This window comes from Oratosquilla oratoria, chromosome 43 (genome assembly GCF_046742065.1).
Source record: "Oratosquilla oratoria isolate Oo_2021 chromosome 43, ASM4674206v1, whole genome shotgun sequence".
Lineage (NCBI taxonomy): Eukaryota > Metazoa > Arthropoda > Malacostraca > Stomatopoda > Squillidae > Oratosquilla > Oratosquilla oratoria.
This window is the reverse complement of record NC_134819.1, coordinates 25,312,893-25,330,407: the sequence shown is the minus strand read 5'-3', so window position 1 is coordinate 25,330,407 and position 17,515 is coordinate 25,312,893. Positions and strand designations below refer to the sequence as shown.

The window sequence follows — 17,515 nt, the reverse complement described above, 5'->3', positions numbered from 1 at the left end:
ACATGAAGAACATACCTCAGTTTCATTTATTCCATGGATGATGGCATCATCACCTAAAGTTGCATACAGTGTCGCCACAGGGATGTTCTGCTTAAAGCATCCCATGGCCGAGATGAGCCACTCCGACCGTGTCTCCGCAAAGATGATAATATTCTCTTTTGGTTTGTGGTCCAGGAAACGTAAGCCTCTGCCAAAACTCTTGGCTGTGTCATCCACTTCTGCATATGTCAGCCAAGTGTATTCTCCCATTTCATACTAATGGTGAAGAAAATAAAAAAGAGAAACGGTAATTAGCAGTTTTAGCCATTTTAATTCTACCAAATATTTTAACAAAAGTTTTCATATTGAAAAAAAAAAAAAAAAAAAAAAAAAAAAAGAGAAAACCTATTAAATTAACATACACGAATCCATAATATAGTATCTTATATATCACCCTTTTCTTTGTAGTCTATCAGATTTTATCTAATCAGCCATAACGTGGAAAACGAGGTAGGAAGGCATCAGGCAGGAACATCCTCAAAATTACCTTTTTAAAGACTCTCCCGTTTGGCTGCACCTCGTCATGTTCTTTGACGACCTGTCTCGTACCAAGGGCTTTCTTGTTGCCGTGTTTTTTGCAGGCATACGAGAGGGCCTCCTCCACTGTTTTGATATTTGCCTTACAGATTTCAACCTGGAAGGGGTGTGGATCATCTGTGTTGTGGAAACACAGACCTTCTGTTACGGCAACCTCTTTTGCCTGTAAACAAAATAGAGAAAATTAGGTTTGTCATATCATGAGAAAATAAACAGACCAGAAGAAATAAGACCATACTTAATGAGGTTGAGATTCTTCACAAGATAGCATGGATACTGTATGGGAGATGGATGGAGGACCGTGATTTTCACGTTAAACCATTGTAGAGTGAAGAAAAAAAAGAAGGAGTAAAAAAAGAAAAGGAAAAAAGTGCAAGTCAAGACCTTACATTCTCCATATCATTAAAATCCTCACAAATCTTTCTGGATAGTGTGCTTGTTTGCAAAGAGGGATGAAAGACTGTGATTCGTCCTCTGAGGAGATCGATAAAGAATTGTGATGGAAAGATGGAGGATGGACATAATCGAAGCCTGTCTCTTTCCTAAATATAATTGTCACTTCACTGGGACATATGTCAGACCTGTTAAGTGAGAGGTATTGTCCAGGAAACCGAAATCGGAGGGTTCAAGAGTCCGTGCAAGAGGGACGAGTTCTCGTCCATTCTGAATTATTGAAGAAAGATGTCTCCTGGCTATCTATTATCATTTTATGGACTATATATATTTTGACAGTTATGCATATATGTATATATATATCATATATATATGTATAGTATATATTGGAAATTTAACATTATGTCAGATGCCTATTATATATATTAATTCATTTATATGGTGGCCAAAAATCACCTACTGGATTTGGACATCATTCGTCCTCTATACATTATATATATGATTATCCTTTCTTTTTGTCTTACGTGGGTACCTTCTATTGGACTCCCCTGGTTAAAAGAATCGTAAATCTCCCCTTCTCTCCCTCTCTCTCTCCTCTCTGTCACCTCCTCTCCCTGTCTCTCCTCTCCCTGTCTCTCCCCTTCCTCTCTCTCTCCTCTCTCTCCCTCTCACATCTCTCTCTCTCTCCCTTCTCTCCCTCACTCTCTCTTACTCTCTCTTCTCTCTCTCCTTTCTCCCTCTCCTTTCTCACCTCTCCGTTCTCTCTCTCCCATTCTCTCTCCCATACAGTATCCTTGCTTGCTATCTTGTTTTTAAGAATCTCAACCTCAGTATATATGGTCTTTATTTCTTCTGGTCTGTTTATTTTCTCATGATATTGGACAAACCTAATTTTCTCTATTTTGTTTCCAGGCAAAAGAGGTTGTGCAGTAAAGGAAGGTCTGTGTTTCCACACACAAAGATGATCCACACCCCTTCCAACGGGTTGAAATCTGTATGGGCAAATATCAAACAACAGTGGAGGATGCCCTTGTAATTATATGCCTGCAAAAAACACCGGCAACAAGAAAAGCCCTTGGTACGAGACAGGTCGTCAAAAGATCATGACGAGGTGCAGCCAATCGGGAGAGTCTTTAAAAAGGTAATTTTGTGGAGGGTCCTGCCTGATGCCTTCCTAATCGTTTTCCAGGGGGGGGGGTTTTTTATTTTTGGGCTGATTAGATAAAATCTGATAGGACTACAAAGAAATAGGGTTGACCATATATTTAAGATACTAGGTTATGGATTCGATGTATGTTAATTTAATAGGTTTTCTCTTTTTTTTTTTTTGTTTCCTTTTTTTTGTTTCTCTCCAATATTGAAAACTTTTGTTAAAATGATTTGGGGTAGAATTGAAATGGCTAAAAATGCTAATTACCGTTTCTCCTTTTTTATTTTCTTCACCGATTAGTATGAAATGGGAGAATTACACTTGGTCTGACCATATGCAGAAGTGGATGGACACATGCCAAGAGTTTTTGGCAGAGGCTTACGTTTCCTGGACCACAAACCAAGAAGAGAATATTATCATCCTTTGCGGAGGAACAAACGGTCGGGAGTGGCTCATCTCGGCCATGGGATGCTTTAGAGCAGAACCACTCCCTGTGGCGACACTGTATGCAACTTTTTTTTTAGGTGGATGATGCCATCATCCATGGAATAAATGAAACTGAAGGTATGTTCTTCATGTCTTACTTTGTAAAATCAGAAGGTAGGGGTGAGTGGAGAATGGATGTGTATGGAGTGGTGCTTGTGGATTGCACCAGAATGGAAATGGGGAGATTGGGGTGTGGAGGGAGTATGTGTGAATGATATTTTGCACGCAGCCTAGACAGGGATTTTCTTTCCCGTGTTCTCTTTTTCTTGCCACGACGGGGACGGATGAGAGGGGAGAGCTCATTGATTAAATGAATGGTGACCAGTGGCCTTGCTGTGGATGTGCTTGCTTTGTCGTTCGATACAGTTAGCTTTCCAATCCAAGGCAGTTGAGCGAAATACCAGGGGTGACCCATCATCCAGGAAGGCAATCCAAGACTATCGAGAGAGGGAGGGAGGGGCGGCGTGAATAGGGAGTGGGAGTAATTGTGGGGATGGAATGCGGTGGGGAGTGGATTTTTTTATGCCTTTGTTTTTGGGCTACTTTCCCTCGTAAGGTGAGAAAAAGCTGTTTGGTGTTGTGGTGTGTATATATATATATATTTATATAATAATGAATTGGTGTATGTGTGTAAGACCATGCTAGTACACATGCATTTAGGACACCATCCAGCGTTAAAAGACTAGGCCTGGCCACAGAATCAAACTGCCCTTCATTCAGTTGCCACACAGAAAACACAGAGCACCTCATTCTACCACATCAACATTCCATGAACAACAGAATATATCCTCCCTGAGTGATTTATGGACCACTCGTTGGCCATTGATACCTGGGAACTAGGGTCTCGTGCACGAAAGATCTGGGACAACAGACAGATAGATGTACACATGTAATTTGTTTCAAGCCTGAAAAATTGAAATTGTTAAATAATAGAAATTATAAGAGAAATTTTCAGATGGAAGTTTATGCATTTTTCATTGTTACAGGTACAACATATCATCACATCTCACGAGTTATTGCCTAAATTCCGTAATATCCTTGAGCACTGTCCAACGGTCACCAAGATTACATATTTTGAAGATCAGCTAAAACCAACAGAATTAGATGGCTACAAAGAGGGCATTATTTTCAATTCCTTCAATAAAGTATTTGAGCTAGGAAAAACATGTGACTATGCAGGTAAGTTTCATGTATGATTTTGCAATCTATGCTTGAATTAAAAGGTTATGACAGATGTCTAAATTATGAACAGTGTCCTTGATTATGATGTTTATTTTCATGCTTGCCACTTTCATGTATCTGTTGAAATGCTTGAAAAATAAATACCGACATGCAAAAACTTCTTGACTTGTTAAAAGTTGGCATTATGTGTTGTATCACATTGTAATATACCGGAAAAAATAAGCTTTTTTTTTCTTTTCTTTTTTTTCTTTTTTTTTTTTCTTCTTTTTTTTTTTTTTCTCTTCTTCTTCTTCTTCTTCTTTCTTTCTTTCTTTCTTATCATTCAAACATAGATTTAGATTAATTTATAGTTTAAGATTAAACCTTGTCTTCATTTTGGTTTTTCCATGAGTTGATGCATATGTATAGAAAACTGTTTCTTGTTATCCTTCAGGTCTTTTCTAGCTTATCATCATAATCCAATAACACCCTCCCATCTCAAACCAAGAGGTCTTTTCTGTCAATTTTATACATTCCTTTTATTGATCTGAACACCACATTCATGTCATCTCATCTGGTGATTAAAATTGTAGTTCCAGTATTTCAAATGTTTCCATATATGCATATATATTTGTCATTACAGTAAGTCATTTAGAAGTCTTGGTAAATTCCAGTAGATTATAGTGATGTTGATGAATTGCAGTGAAGGGGAAGTGAATTAGAGTTTGAAGATAGATTAGAGTTATTTGCACATTTTTGGACCCCTATTGGAGCATTGGGTAGTATTTCTTCTTCAGATATGAGATACCCTGTTCCCTGCCAACTGTCTGGGACAGAAGCACTGTAGGAAGGCACAGCACCTCCCACAGCAGGGTCCAACAACTGAAGCTAATTTACACACATTGCTTCATTACATGGTGACCCTCCCCCTCATTCACTCAAGAATTTGTTAAACAGATTATAAGGAATCCATTTGGACAACAGTGTATCATTAGTTCACAAACACCGCATTCACACCTGCTCAGCAAACCTTGTATGCAAGCTAACCTAACCTAACCTAACCTAACCCTTTGCCCCAGTCATTCTGTATAATTCTTCTTCTTTTCTGAAGTTCATTTTGTCCACCTCTGCCTTCCACATTTTTTTTTTTTCTTTGTGAGGTTTTCTTTACGCATTCTTTTCACATGCCCAAACCATCAAAGTATCCTTTAATCAACCCTATCTACCAGTTTTTTCCACCCCTGCTCTCCCCCTCACATCTTCGTTTCTCAATTTCTCACTCCAGCCTCATAACTCCCTAATTGGTGCTATACCTAAATTGTCACTTTGTCTAGTTTGTCATTCTTTCTCATTATGCATACTTTTTTCAGATGATTTTATTTTATTTTTATTCTATGTATCTTATTTTATTTTTATTTTATGTATTTTATTTTATTTCATTTTTTATGTATATATATTTTTTCTTCTGCTCATGGTTTTTCATATTTCCTAAACCTTTAGTGCCAAAGCGTCATCCATGGATCACATTTCTATTTCCTCTTCCCTTAACTATTACTGATAGTATAATTTTGTGCTGTTCACCACAGTCATTGTATGAAAAATACTTTCTTCTTCTTCTTCTTCTTCTTCTTCTTCTTCTTCTTCTTCTTCTTCTTCTTCTTCTTCTTCTTCTTCTTCTTCTTCTTCTTCTTCTTCTTCTTCTTCTTCTTCTTTCTTCTTTCTTCTTCTTCTTCTTCTTCTTCTTCTTCTTCTTCTTCTTCTTCTTCTTCTTCTTCTTTTTCTTTCTTCTCTTCTTCTTCTTCTTCTTCTTCTTCTCTTCTTCTTCTTTCTTCTTCTCTTCTTCTTCTTCTTCTTCTTCTTCTTCTTTACTTTCCAGACCTTGTTAAGATATCCTTTAATGCTTCCACTGCCAGTTGTATAGATCTTTTAAAAGTCCATCCTTTGGGAATTTTCTTTCTGCTTCTTATATCTTTGCAGTTTAGAGAAATTGCTTATTGGTTTGTTCCATTTTTCCAGACTTATGATGAATATAAATAGGAACTCCTCATCTCCATTTTCACCCACAGTCATGTCTTGTTCACAAATCATATCAGAATTTGATTTATGTGTCACTTTACACTTCCTTTCAAGGCCTATGTTTTATTTTATATTTGAATATGCATGTATATGTATTTATGTATATACTATCTTAACATGAATGGAGGCAGATATCTTCAGAAATAAAGTTGAATGTTGGGTTAAATTGTGTTAAATGTACAGGGTAGTTACTGTTCTACATAGACAGTAAAACAAAAATTAAAGTATTGCTTTTTTTGTCCCGTCTTACTTGTGGGTTAAATATTATAAGCTGACAAGTTGAAGCTGCTACAGATCATGTTAAAACTAAGTAATATTTGCTTCATCAGCATCAGTAGCATCATATATTGATTGAAATCTGTGCTTGCAGCATAAATAGCATCATTCATGTCATGCATGTCAATGTAGTGCTGTTTTATTTGATACTGCAAATTATATGAATGAAACGATTTGAGTGGAGTCCAAAACTGCACATTAGCTTTGTTAATGCATTGCTTTTCCAAAAGTGCTTAGTACAAACTGATTTTTACTCATCTAGGGCAAGTAGATTACTGTGTTCACCTCATTGATTATGTGTCTTTACCCCCTTTTTTTTTTGCTGGACCATGAATCGAGCAGCATTCAAAGGTAAGGAGGAGGAATGAAGCGGTAGGCGAACTTCTCATTCACCAATTCACTTGTTATAGATCTCGTGCATGGAGGTATAATCCTTTGTGTGTCACACTTTCAGTAAAGCTCTTTAAACTGATATCCAGTTCACTTTTTTGTTGAATTGTAAGAGTCTTTTACTAATACAAACATAACTTGGATGTAGATGTTAAGGGTAGCAGGTACCTATCTTTTGAAGCCAAGTTTTTCTCTGTACATTGCAGTTGTGACCTTAATTGAAAGGTTGGCTTCAAATTCATTATGATTGGCTTTTTTGGGGGCACCACAGTATGGTTTTTGGTGGTGGCATTTTGCTTACTGCTTCTCTAATGCATGAATATAGTTGACCGTTCAGCTATGCCATATAACTATTTTTTCCCATGTGATGATTTCTGTTTTTCTTTTAAAAGATTTTGGCTTGTAGTACTTTATACTTTCTTTATTTTGAAGTGACTAGATACAGGATATGGCTACCTCCAGAATGTCAATTGTAACCACTGTTTGGACCCATAGAGCTCGTAATGAAGGTGTATATTCTAACTTACTTGTGTACACGAGTGGGAAAAGATCTCTGTTTTCAATGTGTTGGGTCATATATGAAATGTGATGCCTGTGACTTTTGAGTTATATATATATATATATATGTATATATATGTATATATATATGTATATATATATATATGTATATTCATATATATATATATATGTATATATATAATGTATATATATATGTATATATATATATATGTATATATATATATATGTATATATATATATGTATATATATAAATATATGTATGTATATATATATATGTATATATATAAATATATGTATATATATATATATGAATGTATATGTATATATATTTATATTTATATTTATATTTATATTCATATTTATATTTATATTTATATTTATATTCTGGTTGAAATCAACTGCACTAGTTGCTTTAACAATCTTCAAGACTGTATTCTTTAATCTGGAGAATACTTTCCTATTAGCAACTGAGAGGGACAGGAAGTAGTCATTCATGACTCTCAAAAGAATATACACAGTGTATGCCAACTGATATATTTTTGCATAGTAATAGTATTGAACAACTAAAGACTCAACCGAAACTATAGTTTAACGCCTCGTCGTGAGGCGTCTTCAGGGTGAGGACTGCTTTGTATGATGCTCTGCTATATTGAAGGTCTTCCAACGAATAATGACCGCTGGTTGGATGGGCGGGCTTATAAGGCTCAGCCTGCCTAGCTCAGACGGAATACTGGCCTCTCATTGGCTGAGAGGTGCAGTATGGGATTTTGTCCGGGAGCCAAGGGGGGGGGATTTTGTCTGGGAGCCAAGGGGGTGGGATTTTGTCTGGGAGACAAGGGGGTGGGATTTTGTCTGGAAGCCATGGGGGTGGTATTTTGTCTGGAAGCCATGGGGGTGGGATTTTGTCTAGGAGCCAAGAGGGTGGGATTTTGTCTGGGATTCACGAGGGTGGGATTTTGTCTGGGAGTCAAGAGGGTGGGATTTTGTCTGGGAGCCATGAGGGTGGGATTTTGTCCGGGAGCCAAGGGGGTGGGATTTTGTCTAGAAGCTCTGGCCTGATTTGCTGCTGCTCTGGTTACTGGTCCTAGGCGCTGATTGACTAGCTGGACATGTCTAGCTAGTCAATCAGCGCCTAGGACCAGTAACCAGAGCAGCAGCAAATCAGGCCAGAGCTTCTAGACAAAATCCCACCCCCTTGGCTCCCGGACAAAATCCCACCCTCTTGGCTCCCAGACAAAATCCCACCCTCTTGACTCCCAGACAAAATCCCACCCTCGTGAATCCCAGACAAAATCCCACCCACTTGGCTCCAAGACAAAATACCACCCCCGTGGCGTCCAGACAAAATACCACCCCCGTGGCGTCCAGACAAAATCCCACCCTCTTGGCTCCTAGACAAAATCCCACCCCCTTGGCTCCCAGACAAAATCCCACCCCCTTGGCTCCCGGACAAAATCCCATACTGCACCTCTCAGCCAATGAGAGGCCAGTATTCCGTCTGAGCTAGGCAGGCTGAGCCTTATAAGCCCGCCCATCCAACCAGCGGTCATTATTCGTTGGAAGACCTTCAATATAGCAGAGCATCATACAAAGCAGTCCTCACCCTGAAGACGCCTCACGACGAGGCGAAAAACTATAGTTTCGGTGGAGTCAATAGTTGTTCAATACTATTACTATGCAAAAATATATCAGTTGGCATACACTGTGTATATTCTTTTGAGAGTCATGAATGACTACTTCCTGTCCCTCTCAGTTGCTAATAGGAAAGTATTCTCCAGATTAAAGAATACAGTCTTGAAGATTGTTTAAAGCAACTAGTGCAGTTGATTTCAACCAGAATTGCCTTAGAGAAAACCTGTGCCCCAGAAATATATATATATATATATATATAAAATTCCCAGAGAGATGTGGGAGGGACTAAGGACTGTTGCCAGCCATTGTGGTGGTACCAGTTTGCAGTCAATGAAAAGTGGGGCAACAATTATTATAACTCCTAAAGCATTTTTACTTCTTCATCCCAAGCTTATGTGATGGTGGTGGATAAAAGGAAGGCTAAAAACGCTAAATATATATTTAGAGTCGAAGCTGGGTAATTTCAGAATTAATGTCTATCTGGAGTATGAGTTACGCCTGATTTCTGAGAGGACCGTCATCCTGTTACCGTTGTTCCATTGAGATAGTTTTGTATGATTTTAGAGGTAATTGTATAAAGTATATTTGACCCAGTATGGATAAATTACCTGCATATTAGCTTGCAGAAACATTAGAAATAATTATGTTGGCTTTTACCTGCCTTTGTCATCACATGGTTTCATGCTGTCTCAAGCTTAGATGGATATTTTGTCCTCATATTTTTGCCATGCATGTAAAGCCTCATTATTAGTCAATATTTGAAATGTGGACGTTAAAATTTTTCTTTTTCTAAATATGTAGAATATTTGGCATGTAAACATGAAGGAAATTAGGCACTGTTATGTGGATGAAATGATATTTGCATGATCAAATAATTATGATAATATGTATTTGCTTATATATTTACACACACAAAAATATTTATATTATTTAATATATATTTATATATTAATTTATTTATTCATATCTATATATATATATATATATATATATATATATATATATATACATATATATATATATTTGTGTGTGTATTTACCTAGTTGTAAATACACACACACATATATATATATATATCTATATATAAATATATATATATATATTTGTATATTGTATGTATGTATATGTGAAGGGGTGATTATGTCTGACACTATATGGGGTGGAGATTTGGAATTTAAGAGTGAAAGACAAACACATTTCATCTCAAACGCGTTAGATGAAATATGTGAGAAGTATGGTGTGTGTGAGATAGGCAAAGTTCATATTATAAAAAAAATTCATGAAGATCTGTTACTACATATATGAAGTTGTGCTCTTTTAGAGGGCATTATCTAGTATACACTGAGTAGAAAATGTTACAGAATTTAACCGAAGGATCATAAGCATTGGGAGAGGTGACCATGGGAGTAGAAAGAATGTTGGACGAATTGTGAGCTACTGGAATTGCTTAAGGTCTTGGTGATTCTGGGGGTGCATCATTTTGGCACCCCACAAAGCACTATCCTCCTCCACCTCCTCCTCTTCCTCCTCCTCCTCCTCCTCTTCCTCCTCCTCCTCCTCCTCCTCCTACTACTACTACTACTACTACTACTACTACTCCTGCTTCTTGTTCTCTTCCTCTTCTTCCTTTTCCTCTCCTCTTACTCATCTCTTTTCCTTCTCCTCCTCCTCCTCTTCTTCACCTTCACCTCTTCCTTTCCTTTTCATCTACCCCTCCTCCTCCTTCTCCTCCTCTTTTTCATCCTCCTCCTCCCTTACCCATCTTCTTCTTACCTCTCTTCCCCTTGGTACTCCTCCTCCTTCTTAAACTTGTCCTCCGCCTCTTCTTCCTACTCTTCTTCTTTCTTCTCTTTCTACTCCTCCTCCTCCTCCTTGTTGTCCTCCCCCCTCTTCTTTTCCCCTTCTTACCCCTTCTTCTACTCCTTGTCCTTCCCAACTCCTCATTCTCTCCTCTTCCTCATGCTCCTGCTCCCCCACCCTGTTTTCTTCTTCTTCTTCTTCTTCTTCTTTTCCTCCTCCTTATCCCAGTAAGGGATATCGACTGCATTATTTTAGGGACTTTTGTGGCCAAGTCTTTTGGCATTCTTCTACAATTAGAGACTAGCATTCTTCTATAATTAGAGACTAATCTCCACTCAAGAAAAAAGGATGCTGATCACTTTTAACCTCCTCTATTCTTCTGTAAATCTCCCATGTACCACTCTTGCGACTCCACCCCTTCATTGTGTTATCATCCCCAAGAATAGAAGTGCTAGTTATTGCCAAGAAAATACCAAATACTTCTCTTCCTCCTCGTCCTCCTTTCTTCTTGTCCTCCTTCCTTCTTATCCTTCTTCCTTTTCTTCCTCCCCCACACCCTCATCCTCCTTCCTTTTCTTCCTCCTCCACTCCCTCATCCATCTTTTCCTACTCCTCTGCCTCCTCCTCCCTTTCCCCCTCATCTTCCTCCTCCCCTTCTCCTCCCCCTTTTCCTTTGCTTCCTCTCTCCTCAGATACCACTTTTTCAGAGATTTATGGGATTGTCCAAAGACCATTGATTACTACTGTGGAGTTGTAGGTTTCCAGCAAGTGAAACTGAAAGCACCATTAATTTAATGTACAGATCTTTTAGCTAAAATTAACACTCTTGGACTGCCTGTTTTGCATGTGCCTCTGCTTAGATTAGGCTGTCTAACTACAAATTTGATCATAGTGGTGGTTGAAGTGGCCATATACTCGTGAAATGGATTATATCAATATTGTGTTATTACTTCATATATGCTTGTCTTTTGTAGTCGTATGATTTTAACTTGTGTTCCTTTTATCAGATGTACCTCCGAAACCAGAAGACATTGCCATCATCATGTACACCTCAGGCTCCACAGGGGCCCCTAAGGGAGTCCTCATGTCACACAATACCATTGTGAATTCGATGACAGCCTATGCCTCTGTGTTGGACATGAAGAAAGATGATGTATACCTGGCTTACCTTCCCCTTGCGCATGTCCTCGAACTAATGGGAGGTGAGTTGGCATTAGTGTACTGTATTGCAATCTGTTTCGCTCTACTATGGACAGCTCCCACATCACTGGGGGTACCTAGGGGAGACTCTAGGGGTGATTTTTTGTTGTACAGGCATCGTCTGTCTTCACCCATGCATATAGGACAATGTCTGACTGGGTACATAGCTTTATTGTAAAGTTGAATTGTGCATTATGTTGGAAGGTATTGGACTTTGTGTTTGCAGATATTGCTCATTATCATTGTGAGGGGGGAAAAGCCTTTGGTGTATGTGTACTAAAAACCCACTGTTGATTGGATTTAAGAAAAGAAAGTAAATAATGATTTCCGTATATTTCAATCACTTGCTGTGATCCTCTTCAAGCGAAATACAAAGACAAGAGAAAACACATATCTTACATACAGAGGAGAGAGGTGGAGTGAGGGAACATGGACATGTCATATCAGGTAGCATCTATATTGCTGCGCGGGCTTTGTGGCAAGTCATCCGCTTTTACAATAGAAGGAAGTAATTTGTTAAATGCCAAGGTGGTTATATAATCAGGTGATCATTGTCCTTTTGAAATGTTAAAGGTAATAAATTTTTGGAGGTAATAGAGTTTAAATTAACGGAGGTAGATCATGGACCTCAACATGTTGGTGAGGGTGTTGATGGGTGACAGGCGGCAGAGAGATATGTCAGTTGTCCTGAGACAGATTATTAATAGGAAGACAAATAATTATCATACATAGTGGAATTTTTGGCTGGAGCAGTTCCCATTTTATCAAAACTGAGGTCCAAAGGAGAGATCAGAATTTGTAGGGATTACAGAGTCTCTCTTGATAGAGAAGCAAAGGTAGACATATATCTGATTCCCAGTGTTCAAATAATTATGAAGTTTGCAGGAGGCAAATTTTATTCAAAGCTTGAGTTAAGCCATCCTTATCATTAGGTATATCTTGCCATGTAATGAACCAGTGGGGTAAACCAGTTTCAGTTGTTGGGGTCTGTTGTGTAGGCACTGTATTGTGCTACAATGCTTCTGACTTGTGCAGTGGGCAGGGGACAGGTAACCTTCATCCACAAGGAGCTAAAATAAAAGGGACAACAAATGGGTGTAGAATGGGCGAAAGACAGGTTTAAGCCTTAGGCCACCCTCCTAACACGGGGAGAAAAAGTCTTTTGATATGTGTGTATCTGTGTAAGCATGTTTGTATTTATGTACATCATGAAGAGGTAATCAGCACAAGTAAAGGAAGGATTGTATTAATAGGCTATGCTATACATTTTACATTGTGTCATTGAGCAGTTACTGCAGGGCATATATGACTGCCTTCACCTTAGTGATGTTTTTGTTTGAAGGGAATATTGTTACTCCATATGTTCTTAGAGTTATGCCTCCATACCTCAAGGTGTATTGATATGGGTTCATGGAAATATCCAGGAAGGCAATTGGAGAAGAGAAAAATAGATGCATAAATACATATACATATATACCAAAGGCCCTTTTGGCCTTTATACATACATACATACATATACCAAGGGCTTTCCCCCCCCCCTTACAAAGATAGCCAAAGTCAAAAATATAATTCCACTCCCACCCATTTCATCCCCACATACTCCACTTCCATTCACCACCCCCTTCCTCCCTCTTTTCTTGGCTCCTCCTGGATGTTTGGCCTTTGTGAAAAATTGTGTATGGCTACATGATACATTGAGTATCAGATTAGCTTGGAGTTTGTATATATATCATGTCTTTTATGTGTTCTCCCTTTTTCTGTACACAGAATCCATGATGATGATGTATGGTGTTCCAATGGGCTACTCCACGCCGCTCACAATGACAGATCGGTCGAGCAAGGTTAAACGTGGCTGCAGAGGAGATGCAAGTGTTCTCCAACCCACCATGATGCCTGCAGTCCCTGTGAGTACCAGGGTCATTATTTTCTTCATGTGCTTCAAATTTTATCTTTCTGAAAGCTGGTTAAATGCGCAGTCATAATTTTATAGATTTATTCTCCCCCACCCCACCCCACCCCTCTTTCTGTCTTCACCCTTGTCGTGCAATATTTTTTGTATATACGTATAATATTATTCAAATTTTTTCTTGTTTCAGCTAATTTTGGATCGGATCTACAAGGCAATTCTTGATAAAGTTGCTGCTCAGGGACCCTTCCTAAAGGCCCTCTTCGACTTTGCTCTTGAATACAAATTGAACTGGATACGTCGAGGGTGGGACACTCCCATATGTAACTGGTAAGTTACATTGGTTGTGTTAATTTATGCTGTTGCTTTTGATAATTGGTTTTCTGTATATGATATAATTGTTGGCTTAAATTTCACTTAGTAGAAAATCTGCAGCCTCACAACAATGGCTGGCAACAGTCCATGGGCCCTCATGCAGATCTCTCTGGGAAGAAACTTTAGATTGTAGTCTGTGTTGTATTAGTGTGAGATTGCTTTCATGTCACTGAGTGAAAGTGCCTTTTTCTTTTTGGCTACCCCCCTTGTAAGGGGGAAAAAGCCTTGGTATATGTATGTATGTATGTATGTATGAGTGAAAGTGGTAAGAGAAGGCAAGCAGTCACCAGTTGTCAGCTCTCCATGTGTGAAAAGGTGTGGAAAAAACAGTTGGAATTGATAGATTGTAGACCCAGTCCTGAGACAGAGTGTCAACCCCTCAAGGTTGCACCTCCTGATGGAGATGAAAGGAATTTGAAAATGGTCAGTGTCTTTGTCCATCTTGTAGGATCACCACACAGTTACCCATTATATTGGTCCCTCTGCATGTGATATATTACTCTACCTAGAATAATAGATATAGATATTGTTTAGGACTAATATCACAGCAGTGTGTTCTCATGTGTCAAGAAAGGTTATGAATCAACAAACCTTATTTTGTTATCTTTTTGTAGGGCAATTTTCCGCAAAATCCGTGCCCTTCTTGGTGGACATCTTCGTATCATGGCAGTTGGCGGAGCACCTCTTTCGCCAGACACACATGACTTCATTCGAGTTGCCTTAGGTGTACCAGTTCTGCAGGTAAGGAGACCAAAGACTATTTGTTTATTCATTTAATTTCACACTTGAAGCAAAAATGTTTGTCACATTTTTATCAATATATTATACAGGCATGAAATTCTACTGATTTAAATCAGAATTCTGATTTTTTTTTTTTTTTTCCTGACAATGATCTTGATTTTTTGTTATTAATTCCCAATTGTAATAAACAATCCTGTTAAAAAAAAAATTATTTTGTTGTCAAATAATTTTTGGTTGATGTGAAGTTTTGGGCAATTCGTATGTCGGCTGTACCCGTGCGTACGCTTTTCAAAACATGTCAGGAAAAGGGATGAAGGGACCTAAGTCGTCCAACCCAGTCTTTTGCCTTTTCAGTTATATAAAAATTTAACCCCAAAATGCCTTCTTGACCTCTTTAAATTTGCTCATGGAATTTGACCCCTGACCCCTGGCTAATGTAGATTTTTTTTTTTTTTTTTTATACCCACTATCATGCCTGATTACAGTAATAACGATATTTGTAACTTTGAGGTCCACTAACTGGGAACCCATAACCCCAGAGTAGCTTGCAGCAGAGCCTGGATCCTTCTGTTGATTTCTCTGGGCATTTGATTATTGGCTTTACTGCAAGATAAGAGGGAGGGAAGGAGGTGAATGGGAGTAGAGTATGTAGGGGATGGAATGGGTGGGAGTGGTTTTTATGCCTTTATTTTTTTGGCTACCTCCCTTGTAAAGGGGGAAAAAGCCTGTGGTATATATATATGTCATTGCTGCATTAGTGTGTATCTGTTTATGTGGTAGTTTAGACAGAGAAGGAAAATAGTTGAAAGTTTCAGCTTACCATGTATGAAAAGGTGAATGAAAAAAAATATATATATATCATTGAGATCTTGGGCTTGGTCCAAAGATAAAGTGCCAGCCCATCAGGGTTGCACCTCCTGATGGAGGTAAGGGAGCTGATGAGTTATAGAGATAGGCAGTGGGGAGGTGATTCTCTACATTGTCTGTCTCTTAGGCCCATCCTGAGTAGGTACCCATCTTATGTTACAATGTATAATCAATTCTGATCATCATTCATTTGATCAATCCATTGCTGTGATTCTCTCTTGCAAGAGACCCACATGAGTAAAAGCAGCAATGACTGCAACAGCATTGTAGGAGAGAAGCCAAATGCAGAGTATGGGATCCAATGTATTTAACATTTTGCCCAGCAGGGCTTCTTCTGAAGAAGCCAGCTAGGCGAAACATTAAATATATTGGATCCCATACTCTGCATTTGGCCTCTCTCCTAAAGAGTGGTGAGGAAACTGCCTGAAGATATACATACATATACCAAGGCTTTTACCCCCTTACAGGGGAGGTAGCCAAAAAGAATAAGGCATAAAAAAATTCCCACCCATTTCATCCCTAAATACACTCCACTTACCTCCACCCTCCCTCTTATCTTGGCACCTCCTGGATGATGGGTCATCCCTGCACCTTGTCCACTGCCCTGGGTCAGAGATATAATTTGTATATATTTGGGATGCAGTGATTCCTGTGTTATTTTAGTTTTGATGATAAGTTGTTTGTTTATTACTCCGTACTTGAATGAAATTACTTTTACAGGGCTATGGGTTGACGGAGACTTGTGCCTGTGCTACCCTTATGGACACTGGTGATATGTCGACGGGTCGAGTAGGTGCTCCCCTCTCGGTATGTGACATAAAATTGGTAGATTGGGATGAAGGCAACTATAGAATTACAGACAAACCAAGACCACGAGGAGAAGTTATCATTGGTAAGTGGTGATTGTTACTTGAAGAACTTGATTTCATTTTTATGGCACCCTGTCATCACAGATGTGGTTTACTGTATTATACTTGTAATATGATAGATTAAGGTCAATACAATTTTGATTTACTCCATCAGCATTTTGGCATGGGGTATAAAGTTTGAATAAGCTTTTGTTAGACAATTTTAACCTCTTGAATACAATGAGGTATATGCACGGATCATGAGCTGTGAGGATACCAGCATTGGCTTCCTGATTATGTATATTTTGTAGCTTCAGCTCTTTTCTTTGAATTTCATACTTCAGCTGAAGGAAATCACCTGGTATTGACCTGAACAGAATCTGTAAATTAGGTTATTGGTTGAAAGGATTCATACCTGAGTATTCTCTCACAAATTGCAGCTTTCATATTCATAACATTTCCTATCGTTTCTTTCCAGGTGGAGAAAATATTGCCATAGGTTATTACAAGAATCCTGACAAGACCAAAGAAGACTTCTTTGAAATGGATGGTCGACGATGGTTTAGAACGGGTGATGTTGGTCAATTTGATGCAGATGGAAGCTTAAGAATTATTGGTAAGTAAAAGGATTCCAGGGACCAGTTACATGTATCCACAGAAGGTGGTTGTGCAAGATGGATGTCAGAGAGAATCGTCTCTCTACTACTCACCTTCAGAACTTGACCATTTTCATCTGGAGATACATGAGGAGACAGACAGACTTGGTCTCTGGACCAGTCTGAGATCTCTATCAACTTTGACTGTTTTTTCCGCCTTATCATGAGGTGCTCAGATGAGAGGGAGGGTGGGTGGGGTGTGGAGTGTATTTAGGGATGAAATGGGTGGGAGTGTTTTTATGCATTTCCCTTTTTGGCTACCTCCCTTGAAAGGTGGAAAAAGCCTTGGTATATGTATGTATCATGAGAGCTGACAGTCAGTGACTGCTTCCTTTGTACTGGTAATACCACTACAAGCCAGCAACATAGAAAAGTCTGATCTCACAGTGATATAGTCCATGGAAAGGGGAAATAACAAGTTCCTGCTGAATTATAGACCACTAATATAATAGGGAAATTTTG

General features: G+C 38.7%; 1 protein-coding gene across 1 annotated transcript in view; it reads left to right on the top strand.

Annotated features, from left to right (window-relative positions):
* Window positions 1-17,515, top strand: part of LOC143022067 (long-chain-fatty-acid--CoA ligase 4-like) — a 115,648-nt gene that overhangs the window by 92,914 nt on the left and 5,219 nt on the right. The window contains 13 exon segments of the mRNA XM_076180014.1: window positions 1,900-1,919; window positions 1,921-2,073; window positions 2,075-2,110; window positions 2,420-2,524; window positions 2,526-2,645; window positions 2,647-2,706; window positions 3,592-3,784; window positions 11,468-11,662; window positions 13,428-13,564; window positions 13,757-13,896; window positions 14,556-14,682; window positions 16,270-16,441; window positions 16,876-17,013. Of these exon segments, the coding sequence (XP_076036129.1) occupies window positions 1,900-1,919; window positions 1,921-2,073; window positions 2,075-2,110; window positions 2,420-2,524; window positions 2,526-2,645; window positions 2,647-2,706; window positions 3,592-3,784; window positions 11,468-11,662; window positions 13,428-13,564; window positions 13,757-13,896; window positions 14,556-14,682; window positions 16,270-16,441; window positions 16,876-17,013 (1,596 nt within the window).